Here is a 25239-nt window from a genome sequence, read left to right as displayed (position 1 = left end):
TACAATAGTTGCCCTTTAGTAAATAGCATAATTGTAGGCCGAAAAAAGTGTTAGAAAGCATGCCATTTATTAGAATATATATATAGTATTTTGCATTAAAGCCTTAACCTAACATTACTTAACAATCATATTTTGTCCTAAATAGTTCAATTACTTAAAACAGTAGATAATTATATTTGTAGAATAAAATGATGGAAGTTCAATGACATTTCCAGCTAACAATTCATTGATTACTTATTGTTATATTTGTATTTGCGTACAGGTACACCGCTCGAAGTTTCAAGAGTAAATTCAAATAGTATAGAAGTTGAAATAATTAAAATTGGCAATACGATCAAGTAAATTAGATCAGAACCAATAACAGTAAAAAATGTAATGAAAGGAAAATATTTGTGCTTAATAGAACTTAAAAGGAACGTAGAATCTATTCATTGTAATTCTTGTTTACATTTTTATTGAAGAATTATGTAAATTTTAGTTTTTAATGTTAACTATAATTCAAGTAGAATGTCTTTATTTTCCATAAGTTATCTAGTTAAAAAAAGTAAGACAATCAAACGTGGGTTATTAATATGTTACCTTTCAAATATTTGAATTATTCATCATAGTTACAAACAATAATTATAATAACTTTGTTATATATTAGATGAATAACAGATCAAAATTTATTATAAAATGCCATTTTTATCCGTTTCTTTTCACTATTTTTTTTTAATTGTGGAATCTTTTACAATTGATAGCTCAAAAATTTGCAATTTTAGCAAGAGTTTGATGTAATTCGAGTGAGTTTGTATACTAATTGCATATATTCGTCGAACTTCAACTGTGATAAATGCTTCTTAGTGTTTTTTAATCCTAATTAAGTACAATTTGACAATACCTTAACAAAACATTAAAATTTATTTAGAGTAATTGCAGCTTTCTCTGAAAGAAAACTGTTTTTTCTTCTCAATTTTATATATATACATTCAACATATTCATTCAATAACACACTTAGATTATGGTATTCATATTCTGCAACTGATTATCTTCCACTGACTCTTAATATTTGTTTCCTGTTTCAAGTCAGAATTTTCCTGATATTTTTCTTTATCTGCATATCTTCAAAATTATATATCAAGTCCGAGTTTGGCCCGTCCACATTTTATTCTTACAGGAAATTCCCAACCGTGTCATTATGTGCCGAAACTAGTAATTCTCCAAACAAAGAAATCACAAATTTTATAATTTTTTCTGGTTTTTTTTCAAACAAATAATACTTCTGCTAGAAAGTAAATTTTGCAAATTGCTTAAAGGTAGTATGTGAAAAAATGTTTTGTATAAATGCATATATAAAAACTTAAAATTACATGCACAGATATTTGTGTGTTGTTTACTTTTTCTCAGTTGATGCTTGTGTTATTCAATGCACTTTATTTCCTCTTGTTCCTACAGAAGAAAATAGAACGACTCAGGAAAATCCTTACCTGCAGTTGTATGTTTCTTGGAATATTTCTAAAGGTGCTATATACTAGTTTTAATCTGTAATCTGTTATAGAATACAGCATAGGGAAAGTATGGTGATGGGTTAGATTTTAACCTTCCTTACAAAATTCTTTGTGCACATGCACATGTGTGTGTCAGCATCTATTTTGTATTATATCTCAGGAATGGATAAATCAACAATTTTAAAACTGGGTAGATTTAGTTCTATGTCTGGGGCATTGATATTATTAAAGTTTGGTAGTTAACGACCAAGGGGTGTGAGGAGATAGAGGGGAGTCATGTGTCATATATTGAGCAGGGCCACTGGCATAACCAGTACCTAGGCCCCCTCCTTTTATTGGTTGTTCAGAAAGTAATTTCATTTTTTTACCGCCAGTGGAATTAGTTGTATTCTTACCTGCCAATTTCATTTTAAACCATATTGTCATTGTATATTTTGACAGCTGACATTTCAAGGCTTATTTGTAAAAAATTTTGTTTGATTCTGTGCAATAGTTTGTTTTTTTCTTTTGTGTCCCATCAAATATGGAAAATTGAAAGCAGCATTTTTGGCATCATATTTTGCTTTTTTATTACCAAAAAAATAAAAATGCTGTTCAAGCAAGAAAAAAAATTGCATGATTTCCATGTATGGAGAAGATGTGTTCACGGAACTACAGTGCCAAAACTGGTTCACAAAATTTCATTCTGGCAACAAAACGTACGACTCACCAACCAATTAACCAGTGTGAATAATGTTTAAGTGACGAACATTTTGTTATCCCTTCTGGGCACTTCTTCAGATCTCTTCTTAATTCAAATAGGTTGGTCGTTTATACCATACCATTCGATTTATATTCGAATATAAATCGAATGGTATGGATTTCGAATACGGTATGCGCATGCGTTCTTCGTAAGATGTTTAAAAAAAAAAACCAACATTATGTTGAGTTGGAATGCAGAGAACTTCTGTGCAATGATATTTTGAGGCAAATGCATGCGCAGAAGTTCTCTGCATTCCAGCTCAATATAATGTTCAATTTTTTTTAAACATCTTATGGAGAATGCGTGTGCATACCATATTTGAAATCCATACCATTAGATTTATATTTGAATGTCAACGGCTAACCTATTTGAATTAAGAAGAGATTTGAAGAAGTACCCAAAAGGGGGTAACGAAAATGTTCGCCACTTAAACATTATTTACACTGGTTAATTGGATGGTGAGTCGTATGTTTTATATGCATCCTGGTGTTGTGCAGATAAATATTTGTTCTGGAAATTTCAATATTGAAGATGCACTATGTTCTTGAAGGCCAGTTGAAGCCAACGAAGACAGAATAGAGGTATTGATTGGAGCAAACCGCCAAATAACAACACGAGAAATCTCTCAGATTAAATTTGTCGAATTTAACCATTTATGATCACTTGAAATGACTTGGTTTTGTTTTAAAGCTCTATATATGGGTTCCACAGGTTCTTAAAGTGTGGGATTTTAAGGGAATTTTTTTTTTTTTTTTGAGTTTCTACCAGACAATTCCACAATTGATTCGAAAGTGTATTGCCATCAAATGGAGAAACTGGGTGATACCATCAAACAGAAAAGGTGTAGTGTTTCACCATGATAATGCCAAATCTCACACAAATTTGGTAGCTGGTCAGAAACTGTTACAGCTTGAATGGGATGTGCTATCACACCCACCGTATTCACTAAATCTGGCACTCTCAGGCTATTACTTGTTCTGGTTTTTACAAAATTTTTTAAACAGTAAAACATTTACTTCAAATCAGGACATCAAAAATCACTTGGATCAGTTTTTTGTAAGCAAAGATCAAAACTTTTATGACTGCGGAATCATGACCAGAAAGATAGCAACGGGTATTTGACCAAAATGGTTAGTATATAATTCAATAAAATATTTATATATTATAAGAAAAATTTTTTTTCCACGAAAAAGAATGAAATTACTTTCAGAACAACCCAATATAATGAAAATGTTAATAAAAATGCTAAATTTCGGAAAAATAATTTAATTGTGGAGTTAACTTCTAACTTGGTAATTTATTGTATTTACTCACATATAAGACGATCTTGCATATAGGACGAGGTGCGACTTTAAAGATCAAAATAAAGAAAATTGGATTTATTAATGCAATTCTAATTTTATTTCATTTAATTACAAATAAAATATCAAATGCACGCATTGTCTCGCAAAAATTACTGGAAAGTTTAAGGAAAAATCTCGTAAAATTGACAACAAAGCTGGACAATCGGAAACCTTTTTTTCCCAATTCTTAACAGTCGAATCCACTTTCCATCAATTACACTTACGAGTTTCCTGGAATTCTGATTTCCAAATAATCATCTGTTTTCACGTGGGAATGGATTAAAACTTATATCAGATTTTCGTGTGATTTTGAAATTTTAATTTGAAATTCAATTCAAAAGCTTTGTTTTTCCTATTGCTATTCGTCGTTACTCCTGACATTACACAAGAACGATTGAAACGACTCAGATAAAATACTTTTGTTTTTAAACACGAGAGTGAGCACCCGGTAAAAAATGCAAATACACGGTTTACAAAAATTATTGCGAAAACGCAAAGAATCCTTCGCTCGCACATATAGGATGACCTAGGTTTTTGAAGCAGTGAAAAATGAATAAAAACCTAGTCTTATACGCAAGTAAATACAGTATATATGTTTGTTATAATTCATTATATAAGTATTAAAAGGTGTAGTGATTTGTAATAAATTTTAACTTGGGACTCCCCATTATGTCAGATCTCGTTAAACTACCAAGTGGGACCAGACTTAAATTTTTACTCAACATTAGCATTTACAATTCCTTTAAAAACTCACTCCGATCATCAAAATAAGTCATTTAAGTTACGTCTTACATTAAGTACAAATTGAAATATTTAACTGTAATCATCTCAAACTAGAAGGCTGCAAGATCTTATTTAATTGTAGGTAGCAAAACATGTAAATAATTTTAAATTTTTTATTTTTGTTAATACATTCGGTCTAAATCTGAAGCACCTCTATCGGTCATTTCGGTTGTCGGCACTTACTAAATTAATGCAATTCAAAAATTCGTACTGGCGGAAAGTGTGTACAAATATAAACACATTACTTATAAGCTGTTAAAACTGCGATTAATTTATTTCTAAAGTACTTTATACGGATATAAGGCTGTATAATAAATTAATTATAGATTTAAGAGGGCTTGACGTTTTTAAATTAGATTTTGAAGTGTGATTTTAATCAATATTTAGTATAATTATTTGGCTTTATGTTGTGTCAAGATGAACAATAATTCTGTTTCTCTCTCCTATTTTTTAAGTTTTAGCAATAGTGACAGTCACTTCTATAAATATATCCCTGAAAATGTAATTATACAAACTACAAGGTAAAATAATTATAAATAAAATTAAGAAAAAGTGTAGTGATGCATTTGAAGGCTGCGGGTATTTTTACGTAGTCATTCGGCAAACAGTTGGAATTAAAGACGAAAAACAAATTTTCAGATCACACCCTTGGTTACAATAAAATGTGAATACTCTTTATCCTTTACGACGGAGATTTCTTCAAATAACGTATCGAATAGAACAAATCGAGTGAAACAAATAACTTGCTTTCTTTCGAATATTCAAACGCGCACGAATAAAACAATTAAATAAATTTATCGTTATAATAAATAAACCAGATGTTCCTTAATTGTAGGATGGGTCGGTTATGCGACAATTCACACATTCGATCCGGTGAAAGAAAGCAATTTCTTCGGTAAAGCAGATTGCTTCAAGAAATCTTCATCGTAGAGCAATGAAAGTAGTTGTTCGTCGTGAAACATATTACGATTCATTAAAAACAAGGATTTAAAGAATTATCGGAAATTATAAGTTACATTTAATTTGAAAAACGGTAAAAATAATTAACCGTAGAAATGTTTAATTGCTGTCACTAAACATTAGCATTTAATTATGCATTGTTCTCGAAATGACTCATTTATACACAATCAACAATTTCCATATTGTACAGTACATATATATGCTAATGTTTAAATATGTTAATGATATTTATTACTTATTAATGTCTTTTTAGAATACAAAAACGAATGTCATTCACTACGAATATATTAATGCCAGAAGCATGATTTTTGAATTTGGCTTGTAAATATGCGTTGTTTGTCTTTATTGCTTTCGTATATCATTATACAAAAAGACAATTAAGACGATCTTCACTTTAGTTTGACATAAAATAACATACTTTTGTTCCTAAAAGGAGAATTCGAGTATAACAATCAATAATTAACATATTTCATTGAGTCGTAATTGATAATTTGCGATAGATTCGTATCTTTCGGAAATTATCACGCGTTATAATTAACATCGTGTAACTTTGATCGATAATTTGTTAATATATAAAAAGATTTGATTAAAGTCTCGTTTCTAAATTGAAAATTTATTTAAGACTTTTATCGGCAGTAAAATATTTGTTTTTGATTAATGATTATTTTTGTATTAACGTTGTTTACACTTTAATGATTTATTGAAATAGTTTACTATTTTTGAAATTTTTACAAAAATTTCTTCTGTCTGTATTTATAGAAATGCTACAAATTTAGGTGGTGGGAAAATACTTTACTGCAGTTATATTTTCCGTAGATCGAAATATTTAAAGGGTTTTTCGGTCGATATCCTTGAAAGGCTTTGAAAAATTGTGCATTCGAATAACGTCCAACTTCAAATACATTTCATTCGGATAATTTTCAGTTAGCGATCGATTAACATAAATTTTTGATCCGTCGACTGTATCGGAAACGCATACATTAGTTAACAAAATTTAATTTATTCTTGTATTATAAATGTCTTTATTCATCCTTGTATTATAAATGTCGTTATGCATTTAAAATGTATGCATAAATGTTATGCATACATTTTAATTCTATATTTATAAATGTAAGACTCATACTATTCAAAATATTTAAATTTCTAATTGTGTGATACTTAAATATTTTGGCTTTGTTTGGTAAAAATGCAAATATTTTCATATCAATGGCTGTGGGGGGCCGAAAGGTTACTGTGAAGGAAGAAATTTGTAATGTCGTTACAAATTTCTCCCTTTACAGTAACTTTTCGGATACCTTGTAAATTCAATTGGCACAAATTCAAAGTTGTGGGTTTGATCTGTTTTGCTCTAGTTGAAGTACGAAAACACATCTTTACTCCGTCTTACGGGCCATCATTTTTTCCTTTTTAAATAATACTACATACTTTCAAGTGGGATTTCTTCATTAAAATGTTTGATCTGAGTAAATAGAAGAAAAACGTCACTTTAATATAAAGTTCACATTATATGTGTAGGGTATACCACTGAATTTCTATTTTAAAACCTCAATATAACAGATTTTGTAAACAATACACTAAATTGAACTGCTTTGAGATGACTATTGCAGTGGAAATATAAAGTATTTGAGAATTTCAGAGTGAAACTATTAATGCACGGAAAGCCGGCAGTTATTGTTTAAATTTGTAGTTGGAAACGTAGTGTTTGCTTCTCTTGTATTTTCTCCAGTGTAGCATTTTCATGCTTCTTATTGTATCTCGTAAAATGTTTGTTTTGTCGTCAATCATAATGTTTTCGAATATTGCAGACAATTGGCATTACTGGACCATTGCTATCTGCTGTTAGTCTATTATATCAAGCATTAAAGTTTTAACTGTGTAGAGAACTATTAAATTATGCTCCAAATTAATCTTTTTCTGTAAAAATTTATTATTTAATATAATAATTGATGCTGGTACTAGAAGCAATTTTTTAGTAAAATTGTTTGTTTATTTAGAATATTTATTGCCTGAGCAGTGCCAAAAAATTGTAAGTCGTTTATTATAAAGCAATTTAAGGATGTTTTGACACTTCATTTCCCCTGAAGATGAGTCATATGTGTACATTTTAAGGAAGGAAGTCACAAAAAGCACATCATTTACTGTAATTTTTTCTTATAAATCTAGATACTAGTTGTGTGAATAAACTAGTTGTCAGAGAAGTGCATGAACTATTGTACACATCATTAAAGGGGAAGGGATTTGCCAAAAGTACATCATTGTATGAGATAGGAAGTAAGCGGGTCAAAAACAACAAACCACACGGAACGTTCATCTGACTCCAGTTGAAAGTTTAATGCTGTTAGATTTAATTGCATATCTGTGAATCTCTTTAGAGATTTGTTACTTATTAAAGTTACTGCATATTTCATTTTTGATTATTACAAAATGTGATAGATTAAACTACTTTATTCGTAAGTGTTCGAGTCATATTTTGCTTAAATTCACTTGAATGTGTTTTTAATTATGTTCTGTAGCATTCAGTTTGTGTGTAAATTGAAATTTTTTGGATTTAATAGGTCTGTTGTCTATGTGCGAGTCAAGTTTAATTAGCGTATTAACCAAAGATTGTCTGATTAGTGATTGAAAATGAATAATACTTTGGTTATTGGAATCAAGCAGTTTAGTCTTTATCATATATTGCACATTTCAATAACAAAAAGCTATTTATTTATAATAGTAAGGTAATTCCACATTATCTTAGTTGCTGTGCTTGATATCTAAATATTGCATTGTTATATTATTGCATTGTACTACTAGTATTTTTTTTGTAAGATTAAATCTTTTTGGTTGTACAATTAAATTTTTCATCTTAGATTTCAAATATAGACTGCAAAAGCTATTCTCCTTATTTTTTTCAATACATAAGCACCGGTCTTTGGTACAGTAATGGCTTTCCATCTCGAGGAAATCTAGCTTTAGATCCGATTGATTTTTCGTGCTGTGTTACGGCTACAGTGTCTTCTGTAAATCTGACCAATTCCAGAACTCTATTACTGAATATATCCATTTAAAACGGACGAGATTTGTCCAATATTAAAATTCTTACAAAACAATTCAATCTACTTCTTATTAAACAGCAATTGTCTGTCGTTTCACATAGTATAGTCTTGTTTTATACGGAGATTGTGTGTTGGCAGATGCTGCATAAAACAAAATTTTGTATCTGTTCATTTTCAATCTCAAATAGTCCTGGTTGATTGCGTAGACACGTATTACTCAAATGTTTATGATTAATAGAAAAATACTGAAATGTTTTACATATATTTTTAGACTGATGTTTCTGAATATACAGGGCAGACTTTTATTGTAAAGTGTCTAGTAGACTATGTGAGAAAAATACATGCAAAAGATGTTTACCACGGAGAGTAGCATTTATCAGTTCTCTGTGTTTGTAATGTTAGAAGCTAAAAACCTAACTGTTAATTATTGACAACCAGAAAGCTAAAGCAGTTGAGACAATAGTCTATTTCTCCATGGTCCTAGGATAGAATTCTAACAGATAACTCAGGGAATTATATGTGGGTGGTCGGGTTTCGTCTTTTGTCACCTGCCATTTCTATTGTGGGCCCAGTCAAACCACAAAGGGCGCAGAAAAGGCCCTCTTAGTCTCCGTGAGGCAGAGAGAGAAAAAAATATTAAAAAATTTACTATAATCAGTATAATAGTCTCATATAAAGCAAGATCTTACTGCATTTGACATTTGAATATACATTTTAACAAAGAATTAATATTACTTTAAAGAAATTTGTGTTATATTAGCTAAAGTAATACTTTCTCATAATGAATAATGAACATAATGCAAGCATTTAGTTTACTAAGTAGCAATAACAGTACATTGTTCATTTAACAAACAGTTGTTTAATAATTGTACAGTACAACCTCTCAAACAAAACTAAAAGGAATGCAAACATCCTACAACTATTGATACAAAAGACAGAATAATAAACAAACGGTATTTCTAATTTGCAGTTCAAGAATTAGAATTACTATTTATTATAATAAAGAGCAACACCAGAAACTGTCGGTTTTAAGATACTCTCTGAATCACCTTCTCCATTAAAATTCAAAAAGCACAAATATCTGCGTCGAAAGAGATTTGAATCCAGGAAGTGACCAAAATTAGGAATTTGCAAACTAAAAGCATGTTAAACACAGCCATCATATTGAAACTGCCAGTGTGTTGAAACTGTTTTCACTTATCAGATATTTTTATGCCTAATCAGACTTTGCTGTTAGTATTTTTTTCTGGGCTTTTGCAATAGAATTTTTTAGATCTTGCATGTGTTTTTGACCAATAGAAATGATCGTCGGGTGGGAGTGGAGCCGGAGAAAACTTAGGAGCAAGTAAATTATCGGGTAGCAGAATCTTGCAACATCTTAGGATTGAAAGCCATTGCTCTAGATGTCTACAAATTACTCTTTAGTCAAGTGCGGGCATTTCAGTTGTATATTGTAACATGTATTGCCGTCCGATGAAGTTGGTTTTGTCGTAATTAAGCTTATTTAGGAAGAGAAGTTAAAACACAAAAGTCAGAACTCTTGTTTCTAGCGTCAATAGCTAATATTACTGTGGAAGACTGCTAGTTGTGACTTTGGAACTTAAGATGAGGGCAACTAGCAGGACAGGTGAGCACCAAGATGGAGGGTGTTTAATTATTTAAAAGTAAGTAAGGAGATGAGGACTAGCAGCAGCACAAACTGACTCACTATTTATCAACGTCCCAAATCTCTGAACGAGGGACACATATTGGTTTTCTCTAGGTGACAGAAAGCCTATTACCCTTGCATAAGAACAATCAAATTAAGTAAACTTTGCATTACCGATGGGTTTTTTTATTTAAAAACATGTAAAGGAACTAATTGTCTTATGTATCTTAAAATATTTTAGATATTTAAAAGAGAAGCTTAGAGAAAGAACAAAAACCTGCTGTTTCAAATCTGTAGATAATGTAGAAAAAAGAAATATATTAGCATATGGTAGACGTTAAAAAAAACAGAAAGTATAAAAATGATGCTGACAAATTATTCATAATAATTAAAATTTAAAAAAAGATGAGATCAGTAAACAAAATGAAACCTAACTTCTGGAAGCGAAAAGTGCAGTCGGGTGTTAAAAACTGTCTACCGCGACTATAATCAATTATTTAGCTAATTATGAAGGAAGCAATAATCAATAAAAAATTTTAAGTATAGTTTGTAAATAAGATTAGCCACACAATGAAAAAGATATATTGTAAATTAATTTTCGATAATGCCGTTTGCAAGTGTTTATTAATTATCATTGGCTGTATTATTCCTATATCGGTGTGAGATTAGATATCCATTCTATGTAAAAGAAACAGTTAGATTTGGTTATGCTTAATGACTGGATATTCTTTCCGTATCGTTTCTCCTCTAGCCAAATTCGAGACTGGCCAGAATTGCTAAATTTCAGATAAGGGTAACAATAGAATGCAATGTTCTCTATACTCCGAGCACTGCGCTGCTTACTTTGTTGGTCCCTTCAGACCATCAACGTAAGCAGCAAGATGCCCAGATAATACTTTAATCACAGATGGATTCAGCAACAAACGAGAGCGTATTCTAAAATAACTAGAACTAATGTTGCCGTAAATTACATAACACAGATGTTGGTATGCAGGTAATTGTTCTGATGAGTTACAGTGGAGTGTTTACCAATACGCTGTATAATGACTCTCAACCCTTGAGTAACAAGACGATTCATTTTTGTTTCTGAAGTGTTGACCGTACCATTTGTGTCTCCACTTTGTACATTATATGTGTAATTAATGAAATGGTGTGACATTCAAATGCCTTGCCCTGGCTCGACACACATAATACAAATTATAAAACAGAGATATTCTGTAAATACCATTCCATATATATTGCATGTTGAACTTTTTGCCACCTAACGATTGTAAGCATAGAAATCAATCGCAAGTGACTCCATCTCACTGTTGATACTTGTTGTTATAGTTTCTGAATAATGTATTGTGCGTGTTTGTTAATTAAGGGTGTAGCATAATGAATAGGAAGGCAATAATAATCTATATAACATTAATAAAATGACTAAATTTAGCATGATATCTGAGCCTGTGTAATTTTGTCGATACTTGCTAATAATACATATGGCAATTTTCTCCACTTCCCTTTTGAGGTCATTACTTTGGATTCTGTATCGGGATTGAAGACTTAATTGATCAAATAATCCATTTTTTATTTAAAATTAAGCTGTTTTTTCTTTCTCTTGGTTTCTTGTTCGTCATATACTAAAAAGGCATTTTTGTCGTACTTGTGAGTTCAGTCAGACCCACAATAAGGTATCTGGGTCAACGTAACCCGATTAAACCGTGTGTAAAAATTGAAGATCCGATCTTTGTACCACACAACACAAACGTATTGTGTGGTACAAAGTTATTCCACTAAACATATTGGTAACACAACACATCCTTAACATACCAAGTTTTGCTTCGTAATTCAAAATTAGATATGCCAGACCCAAATGTAGGTCCATTGTTGTGGCGTGCTTGCAGCTTTATTGTTCTGGATGTCTGGTTATTCAATTAAGAAGTTAAAAAAGCAATTTTCAAATTGCAGACCTATACATTTCCACTGTTGTTCATCTGTCCGACCGTCCGTCCTTCGTTTATCTCGAGAACGAACGGAGTTAGATGTGCAAAAATTGAAACCAGATACAGAAAGCTTATTTTTAAATTAAAATATGATTAAAAATTGCAGCCAGGCATTGCTTGTTATTTATAAATTTCCTCTTCTGTAGTCATTTTCCAAACTGCGAATGTGTTGTGATCTATATCTGCGACAGAATTATTATTGTTGCAACTGTGAATTAATGTTTGAACCTAATTAGTAAAATAGATAAGTATCTAACATAGTAGTTGATTAAATAATTTATTTTATTAACAAGAAATTACTTTTAAAATTAATAAAAAGAAAGTTAAATCACGTATGTTGATGAATTGTTATTCTTTGTTTATAATTTTTTTAAAATTTACTCTCCTCCTCCTTGTGAAACCAAAAAATGAGAGATGTTCTCCATTCCAATTTGGATTATCGTCAGTAAATAAGTTTCTGACGTGAATCCAAAGCCCGCGTGTAATAGGTTAACAAACAAAATGAAAAATATTCAAATTCTTAAGCTTAGATGCCAAGGTGAAAATCACGGAGGATTTTTCCGTAGTGTAGTCATTTCCGAATTTTCTAGAAATATTTTTAGACCGTCTGCGAAGATAGTCAGAGAGAGAGAGCTAACCGTTCATAATAGATCTTTAACACTGATGCAATAGCAAAACTATAAATAGTCATTTGGGTTATAACAAGAATCACTCTGCTATAAATATTGCTTGTGTGGTAACTTCGATTGTTTTTCCTTTAGAGACTTTAAATAAACCGAGGTTATTGTTGTTTTTATAATATTTTGCGGATATTTCGGAATGATTTTTTTTATCGAAATGGACCCTTTAGATGAAGTAACGATCTTCGTTTGGTTATTTAGTAATTGCATTTGTTATGCAAAACTTGCTTGCGTATAAAAGCAATCTTTCATTTAATGCAAGATCCTTTTTTCTACTTTTGTAAATGATAGATTGGCTGGTCGAATGCACGGTGAGACAGTTTCACTGTTAAGACATCTGGATTTGAACTCCATTTTAATTTCTATATTATTTCTTGGATAGTTTGCGTCGATAATTCATTCTCTGTCGCTTGATTCGGATGTGTCTGTAATAAGAGAAATTGAATCTGAATGTGTTGCTCCGAAACATTATTTTACAGAAAAATCTGATTCAAAATTCTGTAATCTTTAGTTTTCTAGTAATTGTATTTGTTATAAAATGCAACTTACTATTACGTCTTGTTGTTAACATGCAAAATATCCTTCCCAACGCATACTGTTTTGCGTAATTTCAGAATTTTTAGCATAGTAAACATTGTAGCTGCCAAAATGACGTACGTTCACCTTTGGTTAGAATTTAGTTACTTACCCTTTTCTTGATTAACATTAACAGGAAATTTATTACAGCATTATATTATATTATTGCTGTTAACACTTTAATAAAATGAACAGTCTAAGCAGTTAAATATTAATTATTTATTGAAATATAACTGGAATTTAATGTAGTGTATTTCTAGCATTAACATTCGATGTTAGTTAATAATTAGGTTTATAATTTTATTCTGTAGAGGAAGTTAGTTGAATTACAAGCATTTTCCTAAATAGCGCCATTGATGCAAGGCTCTGACAAATACCCATGAATTGATTCTTGCCGTAAACATTAAATAGAGACTCCGTGAATTACCGAATGTACAATTTTGCATTGCAAATGATGTTATCGCCAAATTATGTGACTTTCAAATGCTTAAACTCGTGTGTATATCTCGCTGCCATATATAATTTGCATTACTTGACGTACTTTGGTTTGCTGCCAGTTTTGGAGGAAAACAAGTGATAGTAGTAAATTGAATTTCGACCGTAGATCTAATGTGATGAAAGGTGCAATATAACTAAATTATAAAATAATAATACTGTCTCATTACCGTAGCAAGTATTTATAATGGTGCACATTAAATTAAAATCTAATTTGGTGTGCAATTTGTGAAAAGATGAAGATTTTATCAAATCTTTTTGTTTTCTAGCAGTTGTATTTAAACCCAAGGATGTTAGAAGTGAACCAATAAGCGCATTCACATACTAAAAGTAAAGTGGTAATTAGTTAACTTCTAACTCTAACTCTAGATCTTTTGTTACAAATTTCTTTAATTAATAAAGAGCAACTGGAAAGACTGATTCAGAATTCGGAACCTTTGTATAAAACTAGTTATTGAAATGCATAAAAATTTAAAATTGCCACACTGAAATTGAGTTATAGTTTGTTTGTTGAGTTACCGCAATACAACACTCTGCAATCTGCCTAGGGGAATGCCTTCTGGGAAGTCTTTTTAAGGGTAACTGCCCCCTATTCAGGTGTTACAGAAATGGAGAAAACCCGGAAAACTTCATGTGGCCAGCCTGGCAAGACACAAACTCACGATTGAACTCCCAGTGTTCAGGGAACCGAACTGCTTGGCCGCTAGCGGGCCATATAATTATTGAGAACAGAATTGTTTTGCATCACTTAACCACCAACCATGTATACAATGGAAGTCCCATAAGATTATAATGAAGCCAAAACTCATAGACACCCATATCTCATCAATGTTTAGATACATAAACACTTATTGCATCTCAGTGTGTTGAATATAGACATACAAGTAGTAGACTATATTACTTAAGGTTAAGTATCCCTATCGTTAAGCAGTACATACCCATATCAGTTTCAAAAGCACATGACGGGTCGATCGGTGGTCGGCCCATCTTGAAATGACACAAAAAAGGTCCCTTTTAGTACTCGCGGGGCAGAAAGAGTTACAGAAAAAACTTAAATGCAATTCTTTATATTAATACTTAACTTCACATACAGTTTGTGCTTAAATTATTGTTATCTTTACTTACACAAATTAATTTTGTTTTTAGATATTTAATTGCTAATTTAGAAGCATTTATCTTTTATACAGAAATCAAATTTTATTTTACTATTAGCTTTGCGGCACTTTGTTTATTTACATGCACTCAATTTGACTTTAATTTTGCTGTTGTGTTTACAAAATCGGGTGGAGTCGTGCTTGCATAATTAAACAGGTAGTTCGTATAATGTTTCGTTTACTATTGCTCGTCCGTTTATTTTTATTTACAATTATTATTTATATTCATCTTTCATACAATTTTTGTTCATAGTATTTAAACCGTTCTTTATTCGAGTCCTTCGATAAATTTATTTGAAGCTAAATATTATCTGCAAAACAAATTAAAATGCCGATAAGAGTTTTTATGTCTCGGCCGCTTCCATCGGTGTCTCTCCTTTCACTTTCTTTTGACGCTTAGATTTTAGTCGAAGGAGATTATCTTCGCTGTCACCCATCTTAGAATTGTTTTACCTTTCAAAAACTGGTTCCAATTTTAAAATATTCAGAACATTTTTGTGCAACAAACTGTCCTATAAAGCTTTATTGGCAATTAAGTAGATCCTCCATTGGACGATAACAGAAACTAGTAAATAGTTCATTAATGTTACGGGAATGATGCCAATATTCTAGGGCTACTTTACGCGCTTAGTTGATTCATTATGCCATGTATTTTGGCATAGCTTAGCGTTCTTGATTTTGTGCCAAATTCATTAATCTGCCTATCCAATTCGTCTAGGTTAATATAAAGTAATTGATCTTATTTCTATGTATTGTTATTTTACTGAAAACAAATTAAGATTGATTAAAAGTATTTACTGTAACCATTATCATATTTTTGCTAAATCTAAGAGTTGTATAAAGCAGCGGTCCCCAACCTTTTTATCGCCACGGGCCAGTCAACGTTTGATAATTTTACCACAGCTTGCTGGAAGGGTATTTTGCGCATGCATGGTATCAGTGCGGTTTTACGTGACATCTCTCAGCTCCCAGTTAACCTCTCTTCCATTGAAAGTCGCACAAACCCGAGAGAAATACACCACAGTAAATAAAATTGAAATAATTTAATGTTCCTTGGGTGGCCCGGTACCATTTGATCCAAGGACCAGTACTGGTCCACAGCCCGGGGGTTGGGGACCACTGGTATAAAGCACCGGACCAAATATCCGGCTTACAGAAATTTGGTATTACCAGAAAACTGGCTAGTGTTGAATTTAGAGGGCCATAGTACAGTTAGTTTGGTGCACGGCCGCTTTGTTTCGGTTTCCATGGTATACGCATCACACGACACCGGTTCCTGCACAATTGCCGAGTTATGGTGCATTAAATACAGTTTCATTCTTTACTTTTCATTGTTTATTTTATATTTTAAGTATATTGTTATCATCTATGTCTAGAAAATCCAAAAATCAGGACCACTTGGATTTTTTTTATAACACAAGAATTTACACAAATTATAAATATAACAATTGATAAATATTAAATGAGCGCATATTTTTAGTGTGGAGAATGATTTTTAATCTGTTTTGCACATTAATTTTTTATACGTTCATTTAAATTGTATGATTGTTTTTCCGAGTGGTGTATTTAAATATATATAAATAAAAAAAACCTCATATTTTATAAGCTATAATAGTTTTTAATTATAAAAACTGTTTAAATTGATAAAGAATAATGTTTATCAGTTAAGGCTACAATTTAATTTCAAATTTAATTATCATCAAAACAAACTATCAAGAGTGTCGTTTGTTTAAATGCAAAAATTTTAATTTAAAATCGATTCACTACACAATTTACATTAAACAATAAATCATTCTTATCACTCCGACAATGAATAGTTTAAATCTCATTTACTAATTAATCTTATCATTGTCTGCGCAATGTTTATATTACCTTGTGTTTTTGTTCGTCGGCATTTTATAGAATTCTATTTGTCGACGAAGTGGAAAGAAAAAACGAGAAACTAATCAAAACTATTTCGTCGACGGAGTTAGAATCTAATTGAAAATGTAATCTTCCAGATATCCTCATAAATTTAAGTTCTTTTGTAATTAACTTTAATTTCTGTATAATTTTCCAATCTTTCAGTTATGTTTATAATATATGCTGAAATGTCAATCAGAACTTTAAATTATAAGAAAATTATGCTTCTCGGAGTGGAGATCATCGTTACAATTGAATAAGCTTGTTATGAACGAGTTTGCAGGCTTAAAACTGTTCTGATTTTAAAGATTTTGAGGTTTTCATTCCAAGGAAGCTTTGTTTTCTTATAATTTAATGTTTATAATGGTTTAAATATGATAAGAATACTTGGATTATTTTTTTATTTTACATAAGTATTAAAATTAACCGGAATTTTATGAGCTTATTTTTCGTTTATTTTTTTCTAGTCTTTTCAAGGCAGTCAAGGAAGAGCATACTTATTTAATTCTGTGTAAGTTATGGCATTTATGTATATTATTTTTTAAGTATTTTTCTTAATTCTAAACTCACATTTTATACATAATTATATTAATGCAGTGAAATTGTTAAATTAAAATCAAGTAAATACACTACACAAATTAATAACTTGTAGTTTGTTGTTTAGCATAGGCATGTGGTTTATTCCCATCCACTCATAACATCAATACATTTTTTTTCCATATTAATGACTGAATTTTTAAGAAATTCAACAGAAAATCACAGATTTATATTACCTTTCCTCTGTTGATTACTATCGCACTTTAATGTTTTTGCCCCACCTTAATATCATAGAAGTAAATGCCAAGTAGTTGGCAAAATTGATGTGTCACTCGACAAACCCAGCCAAATAATGTGAATCATCTTAAATATTGTTGCTGCTACTATCAAAACTTGTGATAGTAAATACTTACAGATTTACATCAGTATAGCTATTATAATTTAAAATTAAAGCATAGGAAATGCAATTGCCGAATTTAAAAACTTTCCTGTCGTGTTTTAAATATTTAAAATCGTTACATTTGTAGTCAAATATAGATAACGTTACCTGTCGAGCGACCGGTTCAAACTGTCGACCTTTGGAAGACAGCCTAATACTCTGCCAGTCGAGCCAAGTATCGTCTTAACATCTGCCAATGAATTTAAATTATTTATATGATGGCTATCTCAATCATTCAAATAATCTAAATCTCTTTATACCATCTCAGAAAATATCTGATAAGAAAATTTGTATTTTTAAATCTAAAATATTGATCATTATAGCCAAAGTAGATTCAATTGGTTTTGGTATTTTAAAAATAGATGCACCTTATCATCGACCTGAAATTGGAAGGCTGCTCTTGAAGGAGGATACATCGCAATAATTAGTTTTTTAAGGTTGTAGTCACTTCTCAACTTACCAGGAAATAGTTTAACGTATTTAAAACAAACAACACCTAAATAAATATTTTATTTATTCTCATTATTCTTATGTAAATGCTGTTAATCACAAGCCATGAACTTGATTTTGTTCGGTCATTTCTCGATATAAATTTATTGACTCGTAGTATAAACACACGTATGAAATTATCTGTGGGTTTGTATATTTTCATATAGAATTCTGCAAAAATTGTCATAGCAGAAAGCAGTTAATATTACAGGGTGTCCGTAAAGTTAATGTGCGGTGAGAAATTAGTAACAACGTAAAAGTTATATTTATGGCATTGCATATAAGACCCATAAGTCATACATCCGACATTTCCATTTTTCAGTAGATGGCTTCACTGATCACAGAATCTGCCCTGCTAAGTCACCAGACCTTGCTCCTCTGGGAGACATTTCTAGCATTTACTGCAGAAAAACTATAATACTGTACTTATAACTTTTCGGACAGCCTGTGTATACTTATTCATTTTTCATACTGAATACTCAAGTTGATAAAAATAATCATTACTAGGGTTTTTACATTACTTTCCAGTTAGAATTTGGTGCAGCTAGTAAGCAAACATTGCTCCATATTGATATAAATTTAAACTTTGATAATCCTAGTAATGAGATTGTATTTAAATGTGTGATTTCGATTTTATTTCCTGCATCTCGATATTAGTATTAATTTGTAGTTTACCTTGACAAATTTAAAAAAAAAAAAACTTAAAAATTATTCAAACTATAAACAGCATTTAAATTGATCTGATTATATAAATAACTATTTTATTTCATTATCCTGTTTAAATAATTACAGGAACTCCCCTACTTATGAATATTTAACTTTCGAACAATTTGACTATGCATCTAAAATTTAAATTTTATACAGATTCTGACGTTCTCTTGTTGATCTTTCGTGACATTGAAGTCAGTCTTTGGCCAGTAATAAATAATTAATGCAGATTTATTTATACTGAATAAGTTTTAACAATTAATGCTTTGAAAATCATCCAAAACGTAATGGTAAACCTAGCATGTTGTTCTATTACCCCAGAAAGTAAACTTGTCATTACAAAAGTGAGTGAGTTAAATGAAATAATTCTGTTTGAAACACTTGCTATGAAATAGTAGCGAGAGGGTAAACGAGCATAATGTATTCTGTTTAGTACATTGAAGGATCAAATGCTAACAATACTCGCTTATTCTGTGTACAAATGTACTTTGTATGTTAATTTTTGATTTACAAACATTTCAACGTACGACAAAACCTCGGGAACCTAACTTGTTCGGCACCTGTACATTTAAACAGTCAATAAATTCTGTATGAAATTTTAGTTACCTTCAGTAATTTGTAAAATTGAAATATAAGATTTATGATAAATGTTTTTGCAATTCTATAATTTTTTTACAGAGTAAATGTTGGATGCGGACCAGCGGAAGAACGCGTTCTACTTACAGGATTACATGCTGTTGCGGACATATATTGCGAATGTTGTAAAACTACTCTCGGCTGGAAATACGTAAGTTAAATAAAATCTTTTCTTGATAATTTAAAACAAAAACACGCAATTAAAAAATTAAAAGTTTACATTACACTTTGCTACATTAAACACCAAAAATTTTGATAGTTTTTAACGATTCTTATTTTAAAAAGCTACACTATAAAAAAAATGTTTATTAAATTAAAGAAAACTTTGGACAAAATAGTAAATTATTGATTTTAAATTATACTACTAAATTTAAAAAAGGCCAATACTATGTATTCGAGAAAATCAATAAATGAATTTTTTGATAAATGACATCACCCGGCCATAACCATTAGCTTCATTAAGGTTAGCTTTCCTTCATTTTCCTTTGGCAAACAATATCTATTGTTTTCTTAAGTAACCTTGCAGTTTTATTCATTAAGTAAAACTGTAATAACGTTTGTCATCATGAGTTTATTTACAAATAGTTATGCTGATTATATTTTTCATCAATTATCTTAGATTGTTATTTATTACTGATGATGATCTGTAATTTACATGCACACAACTTGAACTATTTCATTTGCTTTGATTGATAGAGATGCGATTACTTTCAAAAATTGATTTTTTATTATGAAATCGCAAGCTGCAGTTAAATATATTTAAGAAATGGAGATTTTAATGAAATCTTTCAAATTAGATTTTTATAGATTAAAAGTTAACGTATCTACGAAACTTAACATTTGCCGAAAACAGTCTCATAAATTACTTTGCAGAATATTAAAATTTCTTCTAAAAGTAAGTTTTGTTTGAGCATGATAAAAATATAATATAGCTTATGTATTTGAGAATTTAAAATTTAATAAAGATCTGAATCAGTTACCAAACACAAATGTGGACAGGCAAAAACCCCAGGAATTTTTCAGGATATGGTCTTTCCTGAATAGTCTCCATTCCTTGTCACCCAGCTGTCCCATCACAAACCTGCCAAACCGTCAATGGGCCTGAAGAAAAGCCTGTTTAGTGCCCACAGAGTGGAAAGGAGTCAAAGAAAAGTCTCTATTTTCAGATCATTTAAAAGTTTTAACAAATTGTTGTTATTAAATTATAGATCAGCATATTTTGTGCTACCAAAACTTAAAAAATTTCTAATCGTTATACATATTAGCGTAAGAATGGTCCATCTTATCCTGGATTTCTGTAATAATCACATAGCCTTAATACAGCCTAGCAATATCTAGAATGTAAGCCCATTTTTGGTATTTGAAAATTCATTCATGATATTTTATTATCAGCTTATACTTTAAAATTGTTTAGGATCAACGTAAATTATTTTATTACTTGTTTTTTTGTAGAAAAGTCATTTTATATGTATCATTTAAACTCAAATGTATAATTAAAGTCCGGCCATGTATTATATTTTATATTTACTTAAATTGTATTTTACGAAAAATGGCGATAGCACCAGAGGACGTTTTACCTATTTTACATTTTGTTACGGCGGCAGCAGCCTATAAAGAAAGGTCGCCTTTGTATTTGTGGAAATGTGGACTTGTCAACTGGTAGCGAACGACGGACGAATAAACGAAAAGCAAAGTAATTTGTTAAACGTTGTTTTTTATATATTTATATTTAAAGTGTTCGAGTGATTTAAACACTGTTAAATTACTTTAATTCAAAATTCTTCATGCATGACCCATAAAAAAATAGTATCGACGATCAAATAAAGACAGTTTTTAACTATTAAATTTAGTATCAAAGCTTCCATAATTTTTCCAAAAATTAATTGAATTACAATTAATTGGAACAATTTTAGATTTTTTTTCATTGATTACAAATTGGAGGAAATTTATTAGTTTTTAAGGGCAAGGAAAAATTTCTGATTAACTTAAATCAGTGACCTTGCAAAAGAATATTTATATTTTAAGGAAGTCATCAGAAATTTCTACTATTACTATTATTATTATTATTTTTTTCTATGCACTTCATCGATTAAGGATTTTTATTTTTGTTTATGTTGAAAAATCTAGATGTACTGTCTTTCTTTCCTTTTTTCAATTGCTTTAACTTTTTCATGATTTTTGGGTGCATATGATTCCATTTTCCAGTCTTTAAAGCAATTTTTGTTATTTTATTTTTCAAGATTTTAAAAAGACTAGACTCTAGTTTGTCGGATGCATCTATGAAAGCAGTGTAAAAGAGAGTAGAAACTCTCTTTTACACTGCTTTCATAGATGCATACACTGATAGTGATAGAATAATTTATAAATAGTCTTCTTTATTGTCAGAAAGGTGCATAGCTCTACTAAAACAAATAAGTATTGAGCTGGTTTTAATTTTGCAAGTGGACATATACAAAACCTCTTTGGGAAAGGAATTTCCGAGATATTACTAAATTTGTATGGCTAAAAGTAAAGCAGAAATAATACACAGTTCAAATCCAAATAATTCTATTCGGCATCAGTATGCATTAATGGTTGTTGCCTGCAGTAGAACGATATTGTTTGAAGCTAAAATTGGAATCTTTAATTTAAATGTCAAGAAATGCAAAGAAAAAAGTTGAGGATTTTTTCTATATATATATATATATGGTATTAGCGTGTTGTGGGCATAATTATGTCACCCACTTACATTGAAGCTTAACAACTTAACAGGTCCTGCGCCTTTTGTGGAAAATTTCTGAAATTTTGCAGGGAGGTTTGTGTATTAGGGGATTGATGCTATTAAATTTTAGCAGTGGCATGCCATACATGGAAGCTGTGTAAGCGACGCTTTCCTTGTATTTTCTAAAATATAAATACATATTGTGCAATTATTTTCATATTTTAATGTACTTTGAATTAATTAAAATTAATATTTTATTATAACCGTATTATGTATCTTATTATAAATTTCTATATATGTGAAAAACAATGATAAGATTGCTATTTTTAAGACTGAGAGGGTTAAGCTGCGAGCTCGACCCCACGTATTGGCTTCCTTGTCAGGGAATGGCTTTTGGAGGGTAATTTGTGGAGTGGGGAGGGTTGGTGAGGTCGGGATAAGGTGTTGATCATACTCAAGGATGACAAACAGTAAATTATAAAAAAAAAAAATATTTAATAAATGTCAAAGCGAGTACAGGGGAATACAAACTCAGAACGATGATACAGGTAGACATCAATTAGGCCAGCCGTCGCGGTTCCAGCCTTTAGTACAAGACTAAGAAATTTAGTTGCTACCTTAGCATTAGTCTATCTTATAATCCATTCAGGCTGAGAGAGAGAGTTTAATTTCTCTAAGCAAATACCTCTTAACCTGCGGCGATCAAGCTTTGAAAGGTCCTTGGAATGTCGAGCAGAGGTCCGGACAGCATCGGCGGCCCGGATGCTTCCTTTGGATGATCACGCCGAGGTGCTGGTGCGACCCCTTTTTATATCCATTTTGCGAGGGGACTTCCTGGGGGATTCTGACACACAGTGACTTAAGTCCGATTTGTGTCTGGAGTTTGTTTATGCTAATTGTCAGAAATCGAGCATTTCGTCAAATTTATTACCTCTTTCTATCCGGTACTTTTACTCATTCTACCTCATAACATTGATAACAGCTGTCAAACATACTAAATTAATTGCCAGAGGTGACTAAGGTCAGGGTATGTAGTGCACCTTAGTAATACTTGTTGATATTCAAACTGTTCTATCTATCAAGAAATCACAGGAAATAGGATGTGTGTGGGTTTTGTCCAGGTTGGTCTTCTCTTTCTCAGTGACCTTTTGTTTGCCCTCTTTTCCCAGGGGGTATTACTTTAAGTAATTAAATTATTTAATTAACTTAATATCAGCTTCTCACACTATTGTATATTTAAATATATATTTTTATATGCATTTTCCCAATGGAAGCACTGTATTGTCGAATACGGGACAGCTTCCATGGCAAAAATACCTGAATTGTGTAAAGCAGCCAGATTATACTCATTCGTACAGGGGCTTTACAGAGCACCAACCCCACACAATTTAGCTAGTGGATAGTACCATCTATGAGTGCATTTTTTCAACCATGAAGCAAATTCATACATTTTCAAGAAACACTTAGTCTGAGATTGTTGTTACATGCATTTCAATAGAAACAGAGCTTTTAAATACTTTCATGGAATTGACGACGAGCGATTTTTATGATAAAGTAATTTATAGCGTTGCAGAAAAAAATTGCTGAATAGAGTTAGTTTATAAAAAATAATAAAAACAAGTCTCTAAAAATATCTTTGTTTCACGTCAATTATCTATTTTAGAATTAAAATAAATAAACTATTTATTTTTGTCATTTCCAGTATTTGTTTAAAATTTTTACGGAAACACAGCTTCCCTATCATCAAATGTCACGGCATACCACCGAATCTTAGCGGTTAAAGATGTAGAGAATGGAGAGTTAGAGGGGGGGTTCATTAATTAAGTCTGACCCCTCCAAGTGCTGTCCATTAGCCAAGTGGATAAAACCACTGAACACTGGTAGTTGGTCGTGGATTTGTGCCTCGCCAACAGGCTGGCCATGTGGAGTTTTCCAGGTTTTCTTCACGTATGTAACACCTAAATAGAGGCCAGTTTCCTATTTCAAATAAAACAAAATTCAAACATTTTGAAAGTGAGATGTTTGTCTCTTCCAGTAAAATAAATTATTAACTCTTAAGCGCTAGCTTTTCTAATATAAACTTCAAAGAGATCAAGACGACAGACAGTTTAATTATATAATAGTTCCAGTAAGTAGAACTGATATTATGGGGGGTCCAAATTGCAATATAGCATAACTCATTACAGTTTTTCCCCACATTTCTTACTGTCACAACTATAAAATCTGCACATTTATAAGATTCATCCACAAAATGCAAAAGTGTAAATCATTAGGAAAAAAAACTCTATCCAAATGCCATGTCTGTATCTGTGTGGATGTCATGCCACCATGATGAAGGCATAGATTCCTATAAATTATATATACAGTAAGACCCCGCTTAATGCTGATTCGATATAGCATGGTCTGCTTGAAGCCTAAAAACAGCTCCTGGGTCAAAATTTACAGATTCAAATTATTGCAGCATTTCATTGGTTCGTATACGAAGTATAATACGATTATTCACGAACGTGAACCAATCGGCAAAAGGTGGCAATTATCGTAGCGCTGTACTTAAATGCATTTTTCTTTTGTGCAATTTTGGAGAAAATATAACATCATGGATGCCATAGGAAATATCAACTTCACTTGCAGGATGCGTAAACGGAGTGTGGAAGTTATGGCCGAAGGTATCCAAGAATTCTCAACGACAGGAGCCTATCACTGTATTGTTAGATTGACCAAATTGTCAACCTAATTGATAGAGAAGGACTAGGAGATGTAGATGAACAGGATAATGAGGAGTTACTGCAGGTTTGAGCCTAACCAACAATGACCTTTAAGAACTGGCAGAATAAGGAATTCATGTAGAACTGGAAAACAGTGATTCTGAAAATGAAGAACCTAAAGAACTTGCTACAGATTTCCTTAGTAAAAGTTTGGTAAGGATAATCAAAATC

General features: G+C 31.1%; 1 protein-coding gene across 4 annotated transcripts in view; it reads left to right on the top strand.

Moving 5' to 3' along the window:
- Ypel (Yippee-like) overlaps window positions 1-25239 on the top strand; it is an 85724-nt gene that overhangs the window by 54263 nt on the left and 6222 nt on the right. For all 4 annotated transcript variants that reach the window (XM_067265238.1, XM_067265240.1, XM_067265239.1 and 1 more), the window contains 2 exons: window positions 17261-17304; window positions 19645-19753. In XM_067265238.1, coding sequence (XP_067121339.1) covers window positions 17261-17304; window positions 19645-19753 — 153 coding nt within the window. The remainder of the gene's footprint in view (window positions 1-17260; window positions 17305-19644; window positions 19754-25239) is intronic.

This window comes from Centruroides vittatus, unplaced genomic scaffold, assembly GCF_030686945.1.
Source record: "Centruroides vittatus isolate TY-2023 unplaced genomic scaffold, ASM3068694v2 contig_216, whole genome shotgun sequence".
Lineage (NCBI taxonomy): Eukaryota > Metazoa > Arthropoda > Arachnida > Scorpiones > Buthidae > Centruroides > Centruroides vittatus.
The sequence above is the reverse complement of the archived record's forward strand: the minus strand, read 5'-3'. Positions and strand labels throughout refer to the sequence as shown.